The sequence below is a fragment of the Pimephales promelas genome, chromosome 18 (genome assembly GCF_988280905.1).
Source record: "Pimephales promelas chromosome 18, fPimPro1.hap1.1, whole genome shotgun sequence".
NCBI lineage: Eukaryota > Metazoa > Chordata > Actinopteri > Cypriniformes > Leuciscidae > Pimephales > Pimephales promelas.
Genome location: NC_142786.1, coordinates 26,424,019 through 26,447,962, shown reverse-complemented (window position 1 = coordinate 26,447,962; position 23,944 = coordinate 26,424,019). Strand labels below are relative to the sequence as shown.

Here is a 23,944-nt window from a genome sequence, read left to right as displayed (position 1 = left end):
TGGAGTTGGTCATTGATGTGAAAGCAGGATTAAACTCTGATAGAGGCTGTAAATCTGCTAATATGTTGCACAAGAACAAATTGCTTCTTAGGTTTGTTGGATAGTCAACTCTTTGATCTCTCATTTGTGAAGAGAGGGTTGATCTTTTTGTTTGAAGCAGTACATTCACATTCACATTTTGTTCACTTTGGGTTAAGCAGTGCATAGAGATGTATAGAGCACAGGCTTTCATTTGAATGGTTTTTCATTGTCAAAAAAATGGATGGATCACTTTTTATCACTTTTTACACAATAACACAATAATTAGTGAAAACCAAAACTGCCGTTCAAATTTGGGCGCATGTAAGATTTATTTATAAGTCTCTTATGCTCTCTACAAGGCTACATTCAGTTGTTCAAAAATACTTTTTTATAATAACTACATTTATAATAACTTTTTCAGCGTGATATGACCTTTCAATGTACCCTAATGTAGCCCAGTTTGTTTTTTAAATGGCTTTTAAAAGGGGCAGTTCAGGCCAAAATTTAACTTCTTTGTAACATAGAAATTATTTAGCAGAATGACCAAGTTAATTTTCATATAATGAATGCAAATAGGAACTTGGGCTGTTTTTTTTTTTTTTCTTTGTGTGGAACACCAAATAAGGTATTTTGAATAATGTTTAAATTGTCAATTGTCAATGAGGCCCAAAAACAACATGTCTGGTAACAGAACTGTCATTTTCAGGTAACTGTCCCTTTAAGTGCTTTTAATTGAATGCACTGGCTTTGACACGTCCAACAGGCGTGACATCACTGTCCTGAGATTGGCATCTTCTTTCAAAATAGTCAGTTAGGAAATGTTGTTGTTTTTTTAGGCAGGTCTGAAAAGGCCCAAACCAGACCAATCTAGATAGTGTCGATCTGTGAATCAATTAATGCACACTTGTCCTCAAATAGAACCACAGACTACTAACCTCTATCATTATCCTAATCGTAATGTCTTATCTTTTCAGCACTGCAATTAACCCTACCTTGATTAACATCAATAACTCTCTTAGAGGACACAAAATCATTATATTAGATTAAGTCAATCCATCACTATCCCCTTTTATTTGCTCACACCCATATTAAAAAGAAAAATGGATGTTCTGCTCACCCTCCTTCCTCTTGAAATGCAGAGCAGGTGGTGTGATTATGTCAGCACTGATGTCTGCTGTCAGCTATAGCTTTAGTTCACACATTTCACATATAATATAACATTGTAAATAAATCCTACCCAAATCTGTTCCCTTGTCTAAATAGTCACAGATCTAAATGTTTCTAACGGGGTTTAATGGAATTCATTGAAATGTTAGACTGTTATTCACAAGTTCTCTGGCTGTCAGGGTGTGTACACACCAGCGCACTATTGTGAGATGAGGGAAAGAATTAAGAGGCAGTTTTTTTCTTCACTGCATGACAAGTTCAGCTTGTATCCGTAAGGAGGTTCAACTGTGAAAATGTGTCAAATACGTTCACTTTAAGTGAAATGAGTGTCTGCTGAATCCCCTTGTGTTCAGTGGAAACACAGTTCACCTAAAAATGAAAATCCGGTCATCATACTCACCCTCATGACGTTCCAAACGGTCTATCTTTGGAAGATAAAAAGGTATTTTTTGATGGCATGATGAATGCATTGATAAATGTTTGACATTTATGACAAAGTGACACCCCATCCATTTGGATTAAGATCTCCATTGTTAGAAACCCAGTCAAACTATTGAATGGTCGTGCAACACTCTCTCATTTTCCCCTGAGACGAGAGAAATCCGCTATTTACCTTTTTCCGTTCCTCCTACAATGACGCAAAAAAAGTCATTTTACGTCATTGTAGGAGGAAGTGTAAGAGGGGGGCTTTCTGTAAAGACTACAAGCACTAGTTCCCACCCTTTCAAACCCGCCCATAGGGGGTTGGACTTAATGCGCTAACAGACCTATTACAGATCAGTGCCAGTGCGTTTGATTTCACCGGTACTTTTTGAAAATATGGACGAATTAGGTACTGTATACGCAGACGGATGAATTATGGATAGGGTGGGGTAACGAAACGTGGTGCCAATTAGGATCCAGTTCCAACGTAAACTGTAATAACCAGACCGAATAAGAACGAAAATGTTAGTGTGCATTGTCTTATTTCATTGTGCGAAATGATTTCCATGCGGTAGCGCAGAGTGGAGCTCAACTCTAGTCTACATCTAATGGGCGGAGTAGTGGGAGTGGCCTGCGGAGCTGAGCATTGCAATGCACTATGGGGATTGTTGTCTACAATCCACAAGCACTAAAAAGTTATTTTCTGCCTTTTATTGGCCAAAAAGGACCCAAATTAGAAATTTATGATACTATTCTACTACATATATGACCCACTTTCAATATATTCATGTATCCACCAGTGGAATTACCCTTTAAGGAAAAATGGTCACTTAAAAGGTTTCAGGATGGTTAGGGTTCTGACTATGCTCATATAAATTTAACTATATTATCGCCCAGCTGTATATATAAACAGAGATATGCAAATATATAACTTTATCCACCATAAAAAACATTATACTTGCATAGGGCAATACTATCTAGCAAATCTCAACTGCTTTATTGTTTATCGTAAAATGTGAACTAGCTGTAATCTGCTAAATGCATGACGATGCATTATGATGTTCTGTAGAATTGCTTTGAAATGATGTGTTTTGAGAAGAGCGCTAAATAGTTTTGACTTGACTGGAACGGAGCCTGAATCTCTTCCTTGTATTAGAAAGTAAACCTAACATGCTGTATTCAGACCATGTCCCCTTCCGCACAGTGTTCATGTGATTACGTCACCACTTCATTCATCAGAGGGCCACAAATGAGAGGAGATGAGACACTGTTCACACAGCTCACCAGAGGTCAAGGGTCACGGCCACCGCACACTCCAGAGCAAAAGTCAATTCCATTTCACCCTCAATTCTATTCACGGGAAAAGTAATTTAGTTGATCCAATCCCAGGCAAGGGAGCATCCTATTCCGAGTTCATTTACAGGTAAAACCCTGATGTAGACAAGAATTGAATAGAACTTGTCACATTTTTATATTGAGGTACTTCCTTGTGGTATTGAAATGCAGATTACTATGTTAGTACTACGTGTAAATCTGCTTAAATCACCTGCAAATTCAACAAGCCATCCATATAAATTTTCACAAAACATCAACATCTTGCTTTTAAATGATTACATTTCCTTTCACTATTCAGCTTAGATTTTGTTGCCTTGTTTGCCTTGAAAATGTAATCGAATTGAATGTGCAGCCACGTAGCCGACAGACATTTTATGACTGTAAGCAAAAGACTGTGCTCCGTCTTATAACAAGTATAAGACGGCTTTCGCTATTTGAACTCAAATCATTTCCATATGTTTATCTCTGAGAGACTAACAACCCTCAGGATGTATTATAACCGGAGGTACATTTGTTAATCTACTGACGGGAGCACTGGCACAAAGATCTTACCATGACGTTCTGGGCTTGTTTTTTCGCTCCAGCTAAGGCTTAAAATGCTCTGCCTGGTGTTTGACAACATTAAAGAGGGCATGCATTGAGCAAAAAAGTCTTCAAACATGTGAAGCCTTTTTTAAACAGTCCCCGTTTTGAAAGCTCAGAAGATTTAAACATGCTTAGCACGCAATACTTGAACAGTATAGAAGAGTTTTTAAAGAATCTTACTAATATTGAGGCCGGGGAGAGCTAGATGGAGTGGAAATCAAAAAGGAAGCCGTTTAAGAGAGAGTTTCAGGCCATTCACTTTCTCGCATGTTCTTACCTTCCAATGATTTGCTAATCATGTACATGATAATATGCCTTGAATACTTAGACGTTTGGTTTTCTGTCACGTTTTGAACGTTTTTGTGAATTATGAACCACCAAGGTAAAAGGGTTTTGTCGAAATTGGTTCATCTGCGAAACGTCAGTTAAAATGGGTTAAAATCATAACCAATAACAATCAATATCATTCTGCACCTTCTGCCATCATTTACCAGAAAAATAAGGGTAACACTTTACTTGAAGGGGTGTGCATAAGACTGGCATGACACCTTCATAACCATGGCATGACATATGTCATGAATATAAAATGGGTTTATGTATGTTTTTGACAACTGTCATTAAGTGGCTTTTGTACAATAATGACATTTGGAATGCAAATATGACATTTTTTAAGATGACATTTGACATAAACCATAATATCATAACCTGTCAGTGTCATGACAACTTGACATTAAATTAAGTTAAACTGTCATGTGGTTGGTTTTGACATTGGCTGTCATGAGGCCATTATAACTGTGTCATGAATATTTTTCGTGACCTCAACTACTAATTGAATTTGTCATTAAAATGTTATAATGGCTTCATGACAGCCAATGTTAAAACCAACCACCTGACAGTTTAATGTAATGTTAACCAATAAAGGTAAATGCTTTCTTAAGTTTGATAATTAATCTACTATGTCATGTTTATGACAGGTTGTGTTGTCTTAGTAATGTCAAGTTGTCATGACAAAGACACTAACAGTTTATGATGTATTGGTTAATGTCAAGGTGTCATAACAAGGACATCTCAAACAATGTCATATTTGCATTAAAAATGTCATAATTGAGCGAATGACACTTAATGACAGTTGTCATAAATATGCATAAAACTTCCTTCATATTCATAACATGTGTCATGTCATGATTATGAAGGCTTCATGTTAGTCTTATGCACACCCCTTCAAGTACCTTTGCAAAATGTTTTTTTTTTTTTTCAAAATTGATGGCAAACATTTTTCTAAAACTTTGTTAAAATGTTGCTCAAAATAAAATATGTGTTGTAATATTATATATTAATATTATATGTTTGTGCTGGGGTTGGCAGTGCAACTGTACCGAATTCTTATTGTTGAACCCTATGGAGTGCAAACACAAAATGTAATGCTCGATAATGCATCTTAATACACACTTGCATCCGTAAGCTGATATGCTGAGTTTGACCATCGGCAGTGCAAACGTTCCTGGCTTCAGGCACCACAGGCACTCACCAAAGGTGTGAGGGCTTTCTTTTTATAGAGACGTGTTAGTGTGTTTATTCATTCACACCTACAATGTGGACTCCTGGCACACTGGCTATGGGCCGGCCATTTGCCTTCCATGTGAACACAATCTCAGTCCAAATACTGTACGCCACAGTGCTATATGACATTTAAAGGGATAGTTACCCCAAAATGAAAACGGTCATCATTTACTCACCCTCAAGTATTTTGAAGATATTTTGAAGAATATGGTTAACCAAACTTCCATATATCAATATATCAATGGGATACATCAACTGTTTGGATACTACATTCTTCAAAATACATTGTTTTGTATAAATTATGATACAATTTTCCTTTTTGTTTGAACTATTAATCACCCTTTAACAAGAAGCTATGACATTTTTATAAGACTTCACAATATCCTGTGATGTAATTGATTTAGCTTGATGAGACTTTTGGCTAAACTCAGAATCTTCTTCTTTTTCAGCTTTCTTTTGCGGCCACAACTCCTGTCCTGGCAGACAGGAAAAAGTATCCAAATTTCTTCAGGACAGTCCCGTCAGACAACGCTGTGAACCCTGCTGTGGTGAAGTTTCTCAACTTTTACAACTGGAGCAGAGTGGGAACCTTGACCCAGGATGTCCAGCGCTTTTCTGAGGTATGTTGAGGAAAATAACCTGCCCTCTATCTGAATGTATCTTGAATCATGATTGTGGCTCAGCCTTCAAACTAAAATGTTATCCATTTTTGTAGAGAGTAGATCTTATGTTTTATGTCCTTATTCTGAGTGACTAAATTAAAAAATGTAGTGAATTTTGCACAATGGAAGTGAATGGAGCGTTAAAATGCTCTCTGATTTTAATAGTAATAGCCAATAGACTTAGACAATACGAATGTTAACAAGATTTTAATGTGAATAAAATCCCTCACCTTTACTGTGTAAAGTTATGCCCAATAATAATAATAATAATAATATATTTTTTTTATTTGACATGACAACTTAACACCTAAAACCCTAAAACAGACGTAAAAAAAATATATATCAAGAACAACTTTAAAGTTTTTCAAATATTTTAATTCCATATTTTAATATGCTTTTAATTCCACTGGTAATTGAGCTCAAGAAAATAAAGATGCATGTCTAAATTATGTTTGTGTTATTCAAAATTATACTGTATGTCAACGTGTTTTAAAGTAACCCTCATGCTCATGTCTTGGGAAAATGAAGTATTGTAGAAATATAGAGATATTATATTGCGCCACATAAACAGCTTTACCTGCCCACAACATTTGGAAGAGTGCTTCTCAGGAATATAAGCCCTATTGTTTTCTGTTTGAGTGTGGGTGTGTATCATTTTCCTTCTGTTTGTATTCATATGAATAGACCCAGTAAGATTTCCCTGGGGAATTGAGTGTCAATCTCATTTCAATGACTGTGCTGGACGTAGATTGAATTGATTGGTTGAGAATTTATACATAACCTGATCAGGAATTGTGTCGTGTGTGTTTGTGTGTTTATTGTAAGCCTCTGGAAATTCCTTCCTCCAATGGGACATGTAGCTGAAACCCTCCAGGGGCAGAGAGACATTAGCATCTCTTTCTCACACGAGTGCTCCATAGTAACTGTGTGCTGTCAGAGTTCAAAGTATTCCTCAGGTGATAGATCTAAAACCTGGATCAAGATCCTAGCCATGGATCAGTGTTAGTGCTAGAGCTACTGCTAGTATGGAGAATTATAATGCTGACACTGCAGTTTGTGTTGCTGATTGAAACGTGTGGGGAAAATTCCCACAGTGGGCTGTTTCAAGATGAAATTAATTCATCTTTCTTGTTTGTTTTTTGTCAGTTCATACCAATATATTACATTCGCCAATCTATCTGTGATGCTGGCTATATAGGATGCTAGCTTACTATACAAGTTATCATAAATAAACATGTTCTTTTACCATTTATGAGACAAAGCTGACACACCGTTCCATGCTTGTGACATGGAAAATAGCAGCTGAATTATATAAAGAGGATGTTCAAGTTGAAAGCTGACTTTGATTTTGCCGGATAAAACAAATATCGGATAAAACGCAGGGACACGGCTGTAAATTATTGACCAAGGTCTAAACTGTGTTTTCACAATATCCGCAAAAGGAAATATGTAGCAAACAAAATAAATGCATTCCAGGTGTGTCAAAAATACAGTGATTGAAAGGTTGTAGCACTGTATTTGAAGATTTCATATTTTCTTACCAATGCAAATAGCTCTAATTAAATACTATAAATTAAATACTATAAATAAATAAGCAGTTATGTCTGTATATGAATGACCAAACAGCATTGTGCTCTTGCCTTTGGAGAGGTAAGGAGGTCCAGGATGAGTTGTGCAAGGTGTAAATCCTTTTATCGTTTCCTCTTTATGGAGATGCTGAATAGACACTGATCCCTGAGCATCCTGCCTGAGGAGGGCACTGGAAGCCTGATTAGCATACCAGTGTCACACTCTCTCACACTCAGCCGTGCCATATCTCAGGATAGCGGCTTGCTCTGTGTGTGTGATGTGACATTTCAGGAGGAGGTGCATCTGTTGTGTCACACAAATCAGGAGGTGTGGATCTAGAACCTCACTTGCTGCCCTTTTCTTGAGGATCTGGGTGTCACAGAGTAGTATTAATAATATTCATCTCAAAAGCAGAAGTGCTTCACTCTAATTGCATATATGGAATCCTTTATACTAGGAATAAACAATGAGATTTTGATTTGTGTGTTTTGTGCATGAATGCTCTGGTTTACTATCTCAGCTTGCTCTAGTGAAGGAATTTAGCACCTGTCCTGTCTGCTGCTTCATATCGGACACATTGCAGGATGCTGTCAATGTTTTGCCCGAGTGTCTATCAGTAAGTGGATTAAGGGCTGTTCACACTCCCGCATGAATCACACACCCGTATGCTGTTTTACAGATTAAGACCCAATCCCCTTTTTATGTGGTAAAAGATTAGATGACTTGGGCCCCCGATGAGGAATTAAACCCATTTGTCAGGCCTCGCACTTTGAGTACAATTGTGTGCGTTTGTGTGTTTTTGTGTATTTACACATAAATTGCTATCTATCTATCTATCTGTCTATCTGTCCGTCCGTCCGTCTGTCTGGAGTAGTGCTGCCAAACGATTAAAAATATTTAATCGCGATTAATCACATTAATGTCAAAATTCTAATTCTTAATGTTCTAAATGTCTCTTGATTTCTTTTTGTCCCATCAGTTTTTCTCAATTTAATGCTCTTGTCAACATGGAAAAGTGGATCGGCTTGCTTTGTGCAATTGTTTTTTATTGAAAAAAAACAAACAAAAACAAAACACTGCATATACGGTGTTCAATTTCACACTAACGTTCTCACTTGGAGCAAATATTCTCTTACACAATGTAACACTGTCCATCAATAAAAGGGTGAAAGAAATACTGACGAGGTCCTGATATTGACGAGGGGGCGGAGAATTCGCATCAGGTGGTATTTCAGACTGGATCAATTCACAACGACAGAACACACAGATCACTTTGGACTTGTCAGTGGAATTTGGCAAATTTTAAAAGTAAAATTTCCATTTATATTCTCATTTATTAGAATTTTATTGACATCCATTTCTGCTTCTCGCGCTCGTCATCCACTCAAAACGTAACGTTAACTAACTATTTGGCCAACTCTCAAGCCTAAACAAGTGTGTGAAGCAGCGTGCCTGGTGTTTAATTTCCGGTCTAGCTAGATTCACTTGCGCTTTGGTCGACGAAGCAACAAAAATTCCTCGCACAGCGCAAGCCATTGAAATTAATAGGTTTCATAGCGCAGCGCATGCAGCGTCCTGTTGCAAAAGCAAGTGAAAAAAAAAAGCAACGTTTGCTAGGCCATAAAAACAGTTAATCGTGCGATAAAAACATTTACGCCGCTAAAATGGGTTTGTGTTAGTAATGCGTTTACGGTAACACTTTAGAATACGGTTCCTTCGTTAATGAATAACTACACAAGAACTAATGAGTAACACAATATTAACAATCTAGTAACTATTATTAACGAACAAGAAACTCTGATTAACGAACTAAGTAATAGCGCACAGACGAAAGTGGTAGTTCACTATTAAGTAATCAATAACTACTATTTTTTTAATACTTCCCAGAGAACTACTGAAAAAGTTTATTAACAATCTAGTAACTACTATTAACTAAAAGAAATTCTTTAAGTATTAACAAATTAGTAAGTAATAGCTCACTGATGAAAGTGTTACTAGATACTTCTGTGGGAATTACTAATTATTTGGATTCGTATTATAAAGTGAAGATCATTGGAACTAACTTGTAATTACTCAAGTGTTACTAAAGACATTTTCTATAAGTATACTAAAGTTCACCAAAAATCTCAAACGTTTGCACAAATCATGACTAGATCATGTAGTAACACTTGAGTAATTACTAGTTAGTTCCAATGATCTTCACTTTATAATACGGATCCAAATAATTGGTAATTCCCACAGAAATATCTAGTAACACTTTCATCTGTGAGCTATTACTTACTAATTATTTGGATCCGTATTATTTAGTTAATTACTAATTCGTTAATAAGAGTTTCTTTTAGTTAATAGTGATTACTAGTAGTTACTAGATTATTAATAAACTTTTTCAGTAGTTCTCTGGGAAGTATTAAAAAAATAGTAGTTATTGATTACTTAATAGTGAACTACTTTCGTCTGTGCGCTATTACTTACTAGTTCGTTAATCTGAGTTTCTTGTTAGTTAATAATAGTTACTAGATTGTTAATATTGTGTTACTCATTAGTTCTTGTGTAGTTATTCATTAACGAAGGAACCGTATTCTAAAGTGTTACCACGTTTACGTATCTGACAGACCTAATATATATATATATATATATATATATATATATATATATAGTTTGAGTCTTATGTACTTTGTTCAGAAAATTGCCTAAATTTCTATAGCTTTAAATGTTTGCCAATTATTACACATGTAAACTAAGGAAAATTAATGATCATATTAATATATGTAAGTTAAATGTGATCATATACACATTTCCTATATATGAATTTCTTAAAGTATTTAATCCTTTGCCTGCATCCCATCCAGCGTACAGCAGTAATTAAAAGCAAATGTTTACATAGATATTATGGTTTGTGTGGCTGTATCTCACTTGCGTCAGACCAAAGGTTCTTCTCTCTTTCTCCCTCTCTCTAAATGTGCGAAAATGAAGCGAGAAAGCGAGTGTTTTAAGCAGGTCACCATATGGTTTCTCTACTGTACATGCCCTGTCCTCTTTTACACCAAGGTGCTCCATTAGTGACCTATTGGACACACTCCTGCAGCTTCAGTAATGGGGCTCTATTCGTGTGTGTGTGTGTGTGTGTGTGTGTGTGTCTGTCTGTCTGTCTGTGTGTGTGTGTGTAATGAAGTTTCTGCTTGTTTGATCACTGATTAAACATTCAGGCAACACAAGCACAATCGGCTGGCTCAGCCGAGCTAATTGCATTCCCTAAGGAGATGATCCAAGCACAAGTCATCCAATCCTCCTTTCATGGATAGGACCTCATGGGCAGTCCTATATTTGTGCGGATCAGTTCGTGTGCGTGCGTTGGCCATTGTGTTGTGCTTTGTGCCTGTTTGTGTCTGTTTCAGTTTAAAGGCTCATTAAAACCTGTGCTATAAATAGATGCATATGTCTCCACGGCCTCGGCGGTGCATTTAACGTGTTGGCTTTTTCTCGCTCTTTGCCCGCGTCGTGTTTGACTTATCCTGATGCTTCGGCTTCTCCTGGAGGACGTGGGAATCCCGACGCTACTGCACAATCCAGTATAGACTTGTCCACAGTTACATCAGGCTGAATGTGTCTTTCTTTCGCATCTGTCCCCATGAACACAGGTGCATGAGGCCTGTGGGAATGTTGCAATGCAAAAATAACACATGGACAAAAATTTGTGCACATAGGAAAGCTGTCTTTAAGCATCAAGGGTCTCTTTTCTTGTCTTTGCTTGTTTTGAGTGTCCAGGGTTTCTTGAATAGGAAAAATGTGCATGTATGTTTACTTAGCTGTACTTTGGAGACAAGATTGTCCCTAGAAGCTCCCCTTGGGAATGTTCTCAAAGGTAAAATTATAAATATTTTAAGGCTAGCATTATAATTAGGTTTATAATTAGCTGTATATAAAAGTCTATAATGCGGTCTGGTATGTCCTCATTTAAATGAGGTGTTTTAAAAAACTTTTGGATACTCAGGACCCCAAAATATGGAAACTTTCTTTAAAAGTAATGGCAGATTTATAATTTAATGTATAAACATAAATTAAGAGATAAAGCCATTGTAATAAGGAAAAGTAGTTTCAAAACCAGTAGTTTCATATATATATATATATATATATATATATATTGTTTAGGGTTGTTTACTGCTGTAGTTGGTTGACAGTTTTGTTACTGATATTGATATTACTGAATAAAATGATTAATCTTTTGCCAGTCTTTAGTAAGCAAAATAAAACCATAATAATATAAAATTTGGTATACATGTTAATAAATATTGTTTTACATATATTTAAATAATATATTAACAAGGAGTTACCTTTGACTACCTTGGAACCACACCTCTGACACTTTAGCAATGTGCTTAAAACCACTCAAAATAATTCTAGTATTGTGTAAAAAATGTAGTTAGCATGATTCAAAATCAGACATGCCTAATAAAAACGAAACATTTTGAAAAACAGCTCAATTAAAAGGAAATCTCTGACCATCTGCTTCTACTCAAATTTGAAATAATATTAGTTTGCATCCTCAGTGCCCATATACAGATGAGATTTGTCAGTGGCGCGTCACATTATCAGGCCACTGTCCTCTGTCAGAGCTCATTGTGCTGTCAGCATCACAGAGAAGATCCCAGCTGACACTCACACACCTTCCTATATATCAGACGCAGCCAATCAGAGGCTCGTGGCGCTCGGTCTCACGGGGACCTGAGCAGTGTGGAAAATGTGGCTGATGATGGACTGCTGTGGGTTTAGAAAAAGAGGGAAAAATAAGGCAGCGATACAACAAACTGTGACCCACGCTAGTCCTGTTAATTCATCATCTACAGGCCTGGCAGCTCTAAAGAGAACATGTTGCTGTTTGGTATCGTGATGACTGGTTGATATCCGTGATGCTGTGAAGAAAAGGATCACTTTTGGACAGTGAGGACTGTGGCTAACGCTGGGGCTAAAGCTAATGCTAATACCAATTAATCAAATTTGTTCCAAAAACATGGTATTATTATTACAAAATGTTTAGTATTATTGTATTATTAGTTTCATTTAAGTATACGAATATGGTATTTAGTCATAATATTATTTATTCATATTTTATATTTGCAGTTTGCGTTCCAGCTTTATTTTTATTTCAGATATAGTTTGAGTAATTTTACTACTTCTACTTAAAAATATTTGCCAAAATATGACCAAAAAATGTTTTAGACCCTAACTTTTTGGGGGATCGAGCTTTTTGGCCTTTTTAATTTCAATTAATTATACGTAAATAGGTTGTGTTGAAAGCTGGACTGTGCTCTCCTTTGAAAACCGTAATATTTAGGCATTTATGGCATACACAGTTTGTATATCTGGGTGAGATGGAGAATAATGTCTGGTTTATGGTAAATTAGCCTGCAGAGCTTCTTGACAGCCAGTACTGTGCTCTTACAGTATGTCTCTCTAACTGATGTGGCTTCCTGTTTTTCTCTGGGTTCATTTGACAGGTCAGTGCATAAATGCATTATGAATTTCACATCACATCATGCTCATTTCTCCTCTGCTTTAGGACAGCTCTCAAATCCCATAATCCTTTTGGAGCTCCTTTACTACAGTGCCCACCCATCACTCTCTGTGCCTCTTACTGTCTCTCTTTCCTCTTGCTTAAATCAGGTGGTCTCACACACAAGCACACAGTTAGTATACATGCTCATGAGATCCACATTTGTGGATGCGTACACCCACACAAACACACACACTTGCTCATGTGGAAAGGGGTTTCCAGGATCTGCCAGCATTAAGCTACAAATATGCGCAACGCGCATCAGTAATCAAGACAATGTGGATCAGCCAGGCTTTTCAGGTAACGTCTGTCAGAATGAGTTCAGGTTTCTGCCAAAATCTGACACGGTTTACTCCCGGTTTTAACATGCGCCTCGGGTGATCTGATCACAGGTGGTCAGCCGAGATAGATCGAGATAGATTGTTTAAACATGTTTATATTACGTATTCGCTGCTTTATAATTTTGTGAAATATTTGTGTCAGGATTTTTTGATGAATAAAAATTTCAGAAGAACAACATTTATTTGGAATAGAAATCTTTTGTAATATTGTTAATGTCTTTACTGTCACTTTTGATCAATTGAATGCACCCATGTGAATAAAAGTATTAATTTTGAACGGTAGTGTGTTTTCAAAATGGACTAGTTGTTGGGTTGACTTATAATATAATGGAGTGAGATGGTGATAAAAGCTATGACTCAACAAGTGTATGACTGTATTCAAGAGAATAAGTTTAAAGATAAGGCTTCTCTTAAGAGTTTTAACCTGTACCTAACAGTACTACTGCACAGCGAACTCTGGCTTGGCTAATGTTTTTGTCCCATGTCTTGTTGATGGGTTGGAATTTTTGCAGCAAGTGGTTTTGAGTGTATGAAAAGTTCCGTTTCTTAGCACCTTTTGGGTTAAACAATACACCGGCACTCAATTCAGTACATGCTTTGGTTCTTACTCCATAAATCTTTGTGGAGGGCATTGAGACTTTATTTGCAAGGGACTGGTCTATTTTTCAAAAGCATCCATGGACAAGGATGGATGAAGTCTGTGGGGAGCCGAGCTGGTTGGAGTCGTGTTTTATCCAAAGCCCAGTGGGATCATTGGAAAAAAGATTTCCACAGATGCTCCGGGCTGATTGGGATTCAGGGGGAACGTCAGATCGGCAGGAGATTAGAGTGAATTGAGACATGTATCAGAGGAAGGGAGTGATGCCTTTGATTGGGTATTTTTCTGGGTGGTTCACCATCCACAAACCCTGCTTTCATTCAGTTCTCTTTCATTTCTAGTTCCCTTTCTCACTCATTCTCCCTCTCTGACAGGTGCGGAATGATTTGACCAATGAACTGGAGAAGGCAGACATCCAGATTGCAGACACTGAGAGTTTCTCTAATGATCCCTGCGTGAATGTGAAGAAACTGAAGGTGAGAAAGCTTACAGGCACCACTAAGAAAACATAAATAGCTCACAGTTCACAATGTCCCACTCATACATGTGTGTGTGTATATATAACTTTCTGTGTTGAATTACTGGAATGTAATGCACACACTCCACTCACTTGTGTGAAAGTCACCGATTCAGATTCAGTTTGGGCCATTTCTCATTAAATCAAATTAAAAAAAAGGTAAATAAATTCTTATTTTGAGCATAAATCTTGTTAATTTTGTTACATTTTTCCTTTAAAAAAATACAAACACAAATAAGACAATTTTGGGGTAAGATAAATTATTTGTTTTACTTCCTTGAGAAAACTTGAGTGCAAAATAACTTTTTTTCTTTTTCTTCATAGTCTGTTTCTCACTTTCTGTTCAGCCACATTATGCTTTGACAGTTCCCTATGAAGCTTATTATATTATGCTAATGATATACTAATGAGTTGCAGTGTCATTGTTTTAATCATTATGGCGTAAGCTTTGGATGATTCTTGAAGAGAATGCTAAAATATTTTCTTACTCATTATCATGAACCAATACAGTGGCAGGAATGCCGTGATCAATTTATTTTGGTCCGTATATGATCTGAATAGCCATGGTGCCATTGTTGACTGCTGCTTCTCTTTGCAATTTTCCAACTAAAGGTTTGTTCCCACCTTTTTTTGCTGAGTCATTTTTTCCACCGTGAAACTATTATGATTTCTATTACCTGCCTGACTTAGTACCTCTATTATCGCAATTCCCCAAATGGCAAAGAACTGCTGAAGAAATGTTTCTTCAAATTTTGCACAGTCAGATTTTTGACTAGTTGACTCTTAGAGTCTGTAAATTCTACTTTATATTTCACATTGAAATGGCTGTGCACCAAGTCTGGGCTGGCAGCAGTCACCCTTGTTGCATTATACAGGTATATATACATACATATATATATATATATATATATATATATACACAAAGAGACTTTTATCAGAGTTTTGAAACACATATCCACTGTAGATGGGCTACCCTTTGCTATGTAAATGTGGGAAAGTCTCACAACCATGCTCTTAATAAAAGCAAAGCGAGTGGTGAGCGATGTCCTGGGGCAGCCTGGCGTCGATCCAGCCTCTTTTTTGACTGGGTGTAAGAAGCTTGTGTCTGCCAGGACTCCAGGACAGCTGGAGCCACTTACACAGCTGGACAAATTCAGGTTAAGTGTCCATGCCGTCGGGAGCAGCAGCGGGCTTTGTGACGGCTGCTGATTGTGAAGCAAGAAGTGCTTGACCCAAGCGTTCGGTCCTGAAAAGGGATGCGGGAGAATTTCGCACAATAGTTCCAATATCTCAGCGTGTTCTTTGGCACCACTGCAGAGTGTGGTTTTGTGGCAAATGAGACAGTCTCTGAGAAACATTTGAAGGAAACTGTTTGCCACATGCCACACGTTCACTTTCAAACAGTGTTTGAATGCGACTCCATTGCGAATGCTGTTTATGTCACTATTGTCGAGTTTAGAGCAGGCCTGGGATCAGTTTCAATGCATCCGCTGTGATGTTACCTGTAAACGCTACTTTTTTTCTGAGATGTTGCTAGCCCACCCACAGGAGTCATTATTTTGTCTTCTGCTTAAACATGATAGTTTTCATCTTGAGCAGCTCATTAGTTGTGCATGTTAAATGTTCTTCCCGTAGCCTTCTGCTTGAGGATGACATCCCAAGAGGAAAAAGCTACAAAAAAATACATTCAGAGATGATGTCTCTAAGTCGCTGGTGGGCATTTCAATATCCTGGCAACTGTGAGACATCTTTTGATGGATGGGGCTGTGGCGACCCTCAAACAAGGCTGTCTGACGTGACTTCCACCTGAAATTTTCATTGGCATTTTCAAGGGCAATATAGTTAATAGGGTGGAGAGGGATGTGATGCCCACACGTGATGTGTGATTTTAGATTGTGATGCACTGAATGAGAAAAAAAGATACTAAATAACCTCAGAAGAATATGCAGGTTTATATCTCGAATATTAGCATAGCCCTAAGCACATGAGAAATGCGTCCAGAGCATTTTCATGGATTCAGTCTTGGCTTCATCCTGCTCTAGTGATGGATTGATGTTCATGATGCATAACTGGACAAGGTGGAAAGGAAAGAATGCTAAAGTGGGCTGCCGGTTATAGATGCAGATCTCTCTCTCTTTCTGGATATGAAGCGATTCATACTGCTGATATACTATTGTGCTAATACTATTGTGACAACTATTGTGTACTTTTTAGGTACCGACAAAGAACGTATATTGACAAGAAGTGAAAGCCAATAGAACGTTCTATTGTTTCCTTAAACACAAAATGTATAATTTATTCTACAAATGGATTTGCAATCTGTTTGTTTGAGAGGTTCAAGTGGGAGTGACCTAACCCAACATTTCAACCAATAGCATGAGTGGGGCTGGACCTGTTTTTCAGAACAATGACAGATGGGAATTTCATGTTATACTGTATATTTTGGAATAATTCCTGGGTTAAGGATACAGCTTTGTGGTTACCAGCACGCTTAGATTTTTTTCATTTTTTTTTTACATTGTGTATTTGTGTACATTTCACCATTATATATATGTTTAGCCATTAACTACCCATTAAAGGCTGTTCTCTGCCCCCTCTCTGTAGGATAATGATGTTCGGATCATCATTGGTCAGTTCGATGAGAATTTGGCTGCTAAGGTCTTCTGCTGTGTAAGTTAGCCAAACTTATTCACCATAACATGCACTATGAGCCTTTTATTTACTGCAAAGGGTCTGTTGAATTGAGGAATTTTGGATTTATTTAATTGACTGTACATTTAACTGTGTCATACAGTTACAATACAGTTTACTTAACAGTCGTTTTTTGTTTAAAACGAAATGACTGTTGAGTCCCTGATCTTGTGTGTGTGCTCCAGGCTTATAACCTCAACATGTATGGCAGTAAGTACCAGTGGATCATCCCAGGATGGTATCAGGGGAACTGGTGGGAACAGGCAAACTCCACAAACTGCACCACTAAGAAGCTGCTGACAGCCATGGAGGGTTATATCAGCGTGGACTTCGAGCCCCTCAGTGCCAAACAGATAAAGGGAATATCAGGAAGAGTGAGTGTCTGAGTTTCTGACAAACAAACAAAAAATCTACCATGTGCAATTTCTGCATTTAAATTTCAGTTTCAATAGTTTCTCACTGTCAGCTTTCCTTAATTTTCCCTGTTGAAATTTAGCAGCTTAGACCAGCATGTCCAAGTTTCTGATATTCTTGATCATTTTTGACAAATACATATTTTCACAACCTTGAAAATATGAAGTTACGATGATGATATTATGATGATTACATTGCTTGTTAATTAAATAAAATGTAAACATTGTTACAAAATATTTCAATTTCAAATTTTGTTCTTTGAACTTTCTGTTCATCAAAGAATCCTGAAAAAAGAATTATCACACACACGCACAGCATTTTTTTTTTTTCAACATTGATAATATTAAGAAATGTTTCTGGAGCAGCAAATCAGCATATTAGAATGATTTCTGAAGGATCATGTGACACTGAAGACTGGAGTAATGATGCTGAAAATTCAGCTTTGCCATCACAGGAATTAATTACTTTTTACTAATCAAATAAGAAACTTTTACCCGATTGTTACCAATTGACATTTTTGTAATTAAAATCAATATAAAGTAGAAGTGCATTAATGATTTAAAAAATGGAAGTCTCAAGAACCTGGTCCATATGTTTCAAACTACATTTCTCCCTTTTGTTCATCTTGGGCTTCCTTATTTGTGAAGCGGTGCTGCTTTACCTGTGTGTGTTCAGACGCCGCAGGAGTACGCCAGGGAGTACAACCGGGAACGAGAGCAGAAAGGAGTGGAGCCCAGCAAGTTTCACGGCTTTGCCTATGATGGCATCTGGGTGATCGCGAAGACGCTCACTCGTGTGATGGAGCTCCTCAGACACAAGGAGAGGCACGACATGTACCACAACTTCACGGTGGATGACCGAGAGGTGGGCAAAATGGTCCTGGATGTGATGAACGAAACCAACTTCTTTGGGGTGACGGTAAGTTTGTGTTAACCAGGCTTTGCTTGGGTCCAAGCGCAGTGTTTGTTTGGCCTCTTTACAATTCTGTAACATGTTCCACTAAAAAGCTAGCACAATCTAGGCATGTCAATATATATTGAGCCATCATTTCCTAAAGCTGCAGAGTTGTAAAGGCCATTTTGTGATCGCCAAGGCAAAAGAGAGATAGGCCTGCTTTCATTGCTGCAAACTGCCTGTGAGAGGCTGAAGGGAGGGTACATTTAAGAATGCAACTTGGGATTAGAGGCTAGTAATGCTAAACATGCGATGCCACTGACAGAATGAGAACCAGATAAGAGGTAGGGAGATATTTGGTATGCAGAGAGTGTCCTGTCTGCAGACATCACCGAATGTGTGTTTGTTTATGAGAACACACTGCTGCAGGCTGCCAAAACAGAGAATCACAGAGCGCAAAAGGAAGGCAAGTCAGCAAATCTAAAGGCACGTGCTGAAGCTGAACCGACCTGTCTCTCTAAAAAAAAAAAAAAACGGAAGGCATTTTCATAGTGCAATAAATGCTGTTGGTTTGGGGAATGAATAGGGGTTAATGGGCATTTTGGGTTTTAGTACTGTATGTCCTCCAGCCCTCCATCTTCAGCTTTTATCAAGCAGTTATCTCTCATGTGTAGCAGAGTATGTTTTATGTTTGCCCAGGCTGCTAACAAACAATGTATGTGCCGCGAGACCTCTGCGCAGAAGCTTAATGGAGAGGAAGCAAAAACAAACAACACGCATAAAAAAGAACATACTGCTGGAAGACCAGTTGAGATGCAAACAAGAGCAATGGTCTTTCTACCTCCTTTTAGATAGGGATGCACAATATATCGGTACCATAATGTTGATTGCCCGACATTTATTGGACAATTACAGTATTGCATATTTAATAGTTGATTTCCTCTATTTTTAGATTTAGATGTATATTTAAAACATGTTTTTGAAGCGCTTGTAGCCAATCACAGAAATATCCAATGAGCGTGTGAGTACAATGGACAATCACAGGCGTTTACGATTCTGCCCAACAGCGTCACATTTTTTACATTTCAGTACAGACTTGGTACCGAAGTCAGACCTTTTTGACAACTCTAACCTCAACATGACATCATGACTTTTGCGTAAACATACATGCCACTTTCGAGTCAAGTGCCGTGTTATTTCTACGTGTGTGCGTGTATGTCTACGCCATTAACGTCCGAGTGATTGCGCGTCTGTACACGCCGTCAAATGTCCGCGCGAAACGAAGCAAAATGTAGATCTACATCTGGGGAGCGATCTTTTTTTTTTTTTTCTAGGATGGTAAGGGAACAGTCATAAATGCCATTAACCCCAGTGACGGTTAGGTTTAGGGACGGGGTTGAGGTAAGTCATATATTTATATATACAGTAATAACGTTAAGTCAACGGCGTTCATAAACACGCTGAAAAGCAATTATGCATCTTGATAGCACGCCAAAAATGTAAATACGAATTGGCGTGTCATACACACGCTACTTCATGAGATCAGTCTGCTAACCTATAGATAGTGATGCATAATATTAAAGGAATAGCTCAGCCAAAAAATGAAAATTTTGTCATCAAAACATTCATTATTCCAAACCTGTATGAGTTTCTTTTTTATATGTAACTCAAAAGAAGATATGTTTAAAGAATGGAATGTACCAACTTCGGTGAAATGTGAAAAATATGACGCTGTTGGTGGGAATCGTAAACGCCTGTGATTGTCCATCGTACTCACACGTTCATTGGATATTTCTGTGATTGGCTACAAGTGCTTCAAAAACATGTTGTAAATATACATCTTCACCCAGTTCTGATAGACGTCTGCTTGTGCCTCACTGTACGTTCACACCGCCGCCGACTTGAGCTTCCAAAGCGGCCAGAAGTCATTCATTTTCAATGGAAGCTGGCTTCTCTCAGCTGCAATGATCGTCAAATCCATCGGCGTCACGTTTTGAGCGTCAATCAGAAAGTTGAAAGAAGCTCAACTTTATGGTAATGAGCTGTGACGCGGTTCAGCGGCAAGCAGTGGCAAAACGCCAGCAACCAATCGGAATATAGACGTCCTTCGCGTCTAGCTGTTTCCGGAGAAATATACAATGTAAACTTTCGTTCCTACCAAAACATTAGTTCCGAGTAAATGGAAGAGAAGCTAATAATCGCCATTGCTGTGATTCCTACTGGTTTCGTATCATTTATGACATGACGTTGTTTGCTTATAGGGACCGTATGAGCGCAACTTTTATTTGAAATATTTACGAATGCTCGTTTTATAGCGGGAATGCAATTAATTTGCTCATAGTGACACCGATTTGGCCGCAAATAATAATAATAATAGCCAACTATTTTTTTCCCGACTAAATGCGACCAAAACGGTTATAAAAATGCTGTCATTTTAAAAGGTTTCTTTATGTATTGCTTGTTTTTTTTCTGTTTATGACATTTCATGTTGTGACACTTCTATTCTCCCTGCGAAGTCAGAGCGTTCAAAGCGTCAACAAGCTTCCCCGTACTTTTTTACAAGCGTCCTTAAGTCGGCGGCGGTGTGAACGTACAGTTAAAACACTCCAGATCATTTCCATGTGCTCTCAAACGCTCCTGTGTGTTGATCATTGTAGCCAATCTCAGACATATCCGATGAGCGTGTGAACACAATGACCAATCAGTGGTGTTTATGATTCCACTCAACAGCGCTCAAAGCGTCACAATTTTAAAATTGCATTTGATACTTTTGAAAACACTATTATAGGTGATGTTTTAGAGGATACGCACTATTCATGATCTCAGATTCTAATTTAAAATTTATAATGGGAAATAGCTTCTTCCCATCAAAGCATAGAATCTTCTGAAACACAATCGCATAAAAATAGATTGCAATCTGATACAACAGATTTATTGGTCCCGCAAGGATCAGGTTTGTCTCGTACCGATTGCTGGGTCTGTGTCCAACAGAACGGGCTGTTCTAGCTTCTCCATCAGACTTTGAGTCCTCTGAGGAGAGCTATCGATTGAGTGCCAGCATGCCTCGGGAACTAAAACATTATCTTAGAGAAGTCTCTGTGGATCATTTTGAGTGACGAGTAATGGTGTGCTGCTTTCATTTGGTTAGCACAACTTCTAGAAGCAAACATATTGTTCAAAAGTTTGAGGTCAGTAATATATATATATATTTTTGAAAGAAAGGGATACTTTTATTCAGAAAGGATGCATTCAATTGATCAAAAGTGACAGTAAAGACATTTATAATGTTACAAAAGATTTCTGTTTGAAATTAATTCTATTCTTTTGAACTTTCTATTCACCATAGAATCCTGGAACGAGATGATCACTGTTTAAAAAAAAAAAACATAAAAACATAACCGTTTTCACCATTGCTAATAATAATAAATGTTTCTTGGCCACCAAATCGGCATATTATAATTTTTCTTTCTTTAACCTCTGACAGTTACCCATTACTTTTGTAATATTTCAGATTATTCACTAGGCTTTAACTGCTTACATTTTATTAAAAAAGGAAATGTCTTATAAAAAGTATTCTTTTAATTTGTATTATATTAGGAAAGCTGAAAATAGATTGTTGCACTGCAGATATGGGCTGTTGTTTGAGTCATTGCATTGTCAGTAGAAGTTTGATCTCTTTATATATATGTTTTAGGGGGATATTTTAGGGTAAACAATCTACAGTCTGCTGATATAAGTTGCTGTTCGGACTGTTCAACAGCGACATCCTCATTTGCTTCAGCATCTTCATCACCTCCACCCACAACCCCCTTTTGCAGACCTGAGGGTGCCTTTCACACCTGTGTGATCTCCATAAGGCCCCCTGCTCCCGGCCTGTCCACACCTCTGCACACCTCTCTCTTTCTCTCTCTCTCTCTCTCTCTCTCTCTCTCTCTTTCTCTCTCTCTCTCTCTCTCTCTCTCTCTCTCTCTCTCTCTGTCTCTGTCTCTCTCACACACACACACACACACACACACACACGGATAAAGGTGTCATCAAGATGTTTGACCCATAAGCCCACATCTGTAGCGCAACAAAACCTATTTTCAGCTTTTCTAATGTTATCAAACCAGTCTAAACAAAGAAACTGAGAAAGAGTGTGAAAACTGAGGAAAACCCTTCATTGATTTAGAAAAACCGACTACTATTACAGCTCTTCACTTGAGTCTTAAAGGGATAGTTCACCCCAAAAAAATAAAAAATTCTGTCACATATTTTCTCACCCTCATGCCACCATCCAAATGACTTTCTTTCCTCCGTTTTATAAAATAAATATTAAAAATGATGGTCCTGAACAACAAAATATGACCATCATTTCTCCTTATTATATATAAAAAAATGACATCATGCTCAGCTTATAAATCAAATATTACGACTTGAAAGCCTATGAGGTATGTGTAAATATACGAGTACTGCAGTTCACATTATATATTGTTTACACACTTTACTCTGAATTGCAGCTTTAATGTGTTTTGTGAAGGCGAGCATTTATCCAGCTCGCCCACGTCAGAGCATCTAAACAAAGAATCGTATCGCACTGGGACCGGAGCCTGCTCTACACTTCAAAGACAGACATTTTTAGAGATATGATCACTTCTCAGTTGCCTCCCATGGTTTTAATGGGCTTCTAATCATTGCCATGGTAATGCAGTATGCCTCTCACCTGTTATTTTATTGGGCCGAGTGATCCCAAATCCTTTTAAATGGCTCATTAGGCAGTTCCGGGGGCAGACAGACAGCAAACTGCATTTACACATTTCCTTTTTAGGATTTAATGAGCAAATTAGATAGTATTTTGATCCAGCGACGGAGCTATTTATGTAAAAATGCTAGATACTCGTCTGGGTTTTGATCAGATATCCATGATTAACCTGCAAGGTCTGTTGAGTTTTTATTTATTTATTTATTTATTTATTTTATATTCATTATAAAACTACTATAATTTTTGTTAATGATTGTTTTCTAACTAGGTAAAGGGATTTATTATATATATATATATATATATATTTATATATATATTTATATATATATATATTGTTGTGATGATCTCTCAAGGGCATAAGAAGAATAATGCAAAATAGCCTTTTTATATTTGAAGAGTTCAGATGCAAAAGCCTCTAAATGCCATTTGAAATTTTTTTCTTTAATGATGATTTTTATCAAACTTGTATATTTAAGTTCAGTAATTTAACTTAAATAACAATTAATAGCTAATCTTCATTGCCATTTAAGTGAAATCACTGAACTTAAATATACAAGCTTGATAAAAATGATCATTCTAGAAGAACATTTCAAATGGCACTTAGAGGCTTTTGCATCTGAACTCTTCATTTTCTCCATCACTGTTATTTGCAATTGAACCTACTGTACAACTTTTCTTTGCCATTATGCTGCTTCTTAGTTTGTTTTTTTAGTTGTGCTGGCTGAAGTAAGAAAAAATTTACCTGTATATACTTTTTTCTATGATACAAGATGCGTCTTTGTTGAAATGTCCGATAACCAATTTGCAGAAGTGATATATATATAACACATGTTATATAACAATTTTATGTTATATTTTTTTATGAAATCATCCCA

The 23,944-nt window shown here is 37.3% G+C and overlaps 1 protein-coding gene across 3 annotated transcripts in view; it reads left to right on the top strand.

The window, feature by feature from the left end:
• Positions 1–23,944, top strand: part of gabbr2 (gamma-aminobutyric acid type B receptor subunit 2) — a 201,499-nt gene that overhangs the window by 114,059 nt on the left and 63,496 nt on the right. For all 3 annotated transcript variants that reach the window (XM_039680846.2, XM_089123268.1, XM_089123270.1), the window contains exons 3-7: positions 5,541–5,711; positions 14,187–14,288; positions 16,934–16,999; positions 17,206–17,394; positions 18,110–18,352. In XM_039680846.2, coding sequence (XP_039536780.1) covers positions 5,541–5,711; positions 14,187–14,288; positions 16,934–16,999; positions 17,206–17,394; positions 18,110–18,352 — 771 coding nt within the window. The remainder of the gene's footprint in view (positions 1–5,540; positions 5,712–14,186; positions 14,289–16,933; positions 17,000–17,205; positions 17,395–18,109; positions 18,353–23,944) is intronic.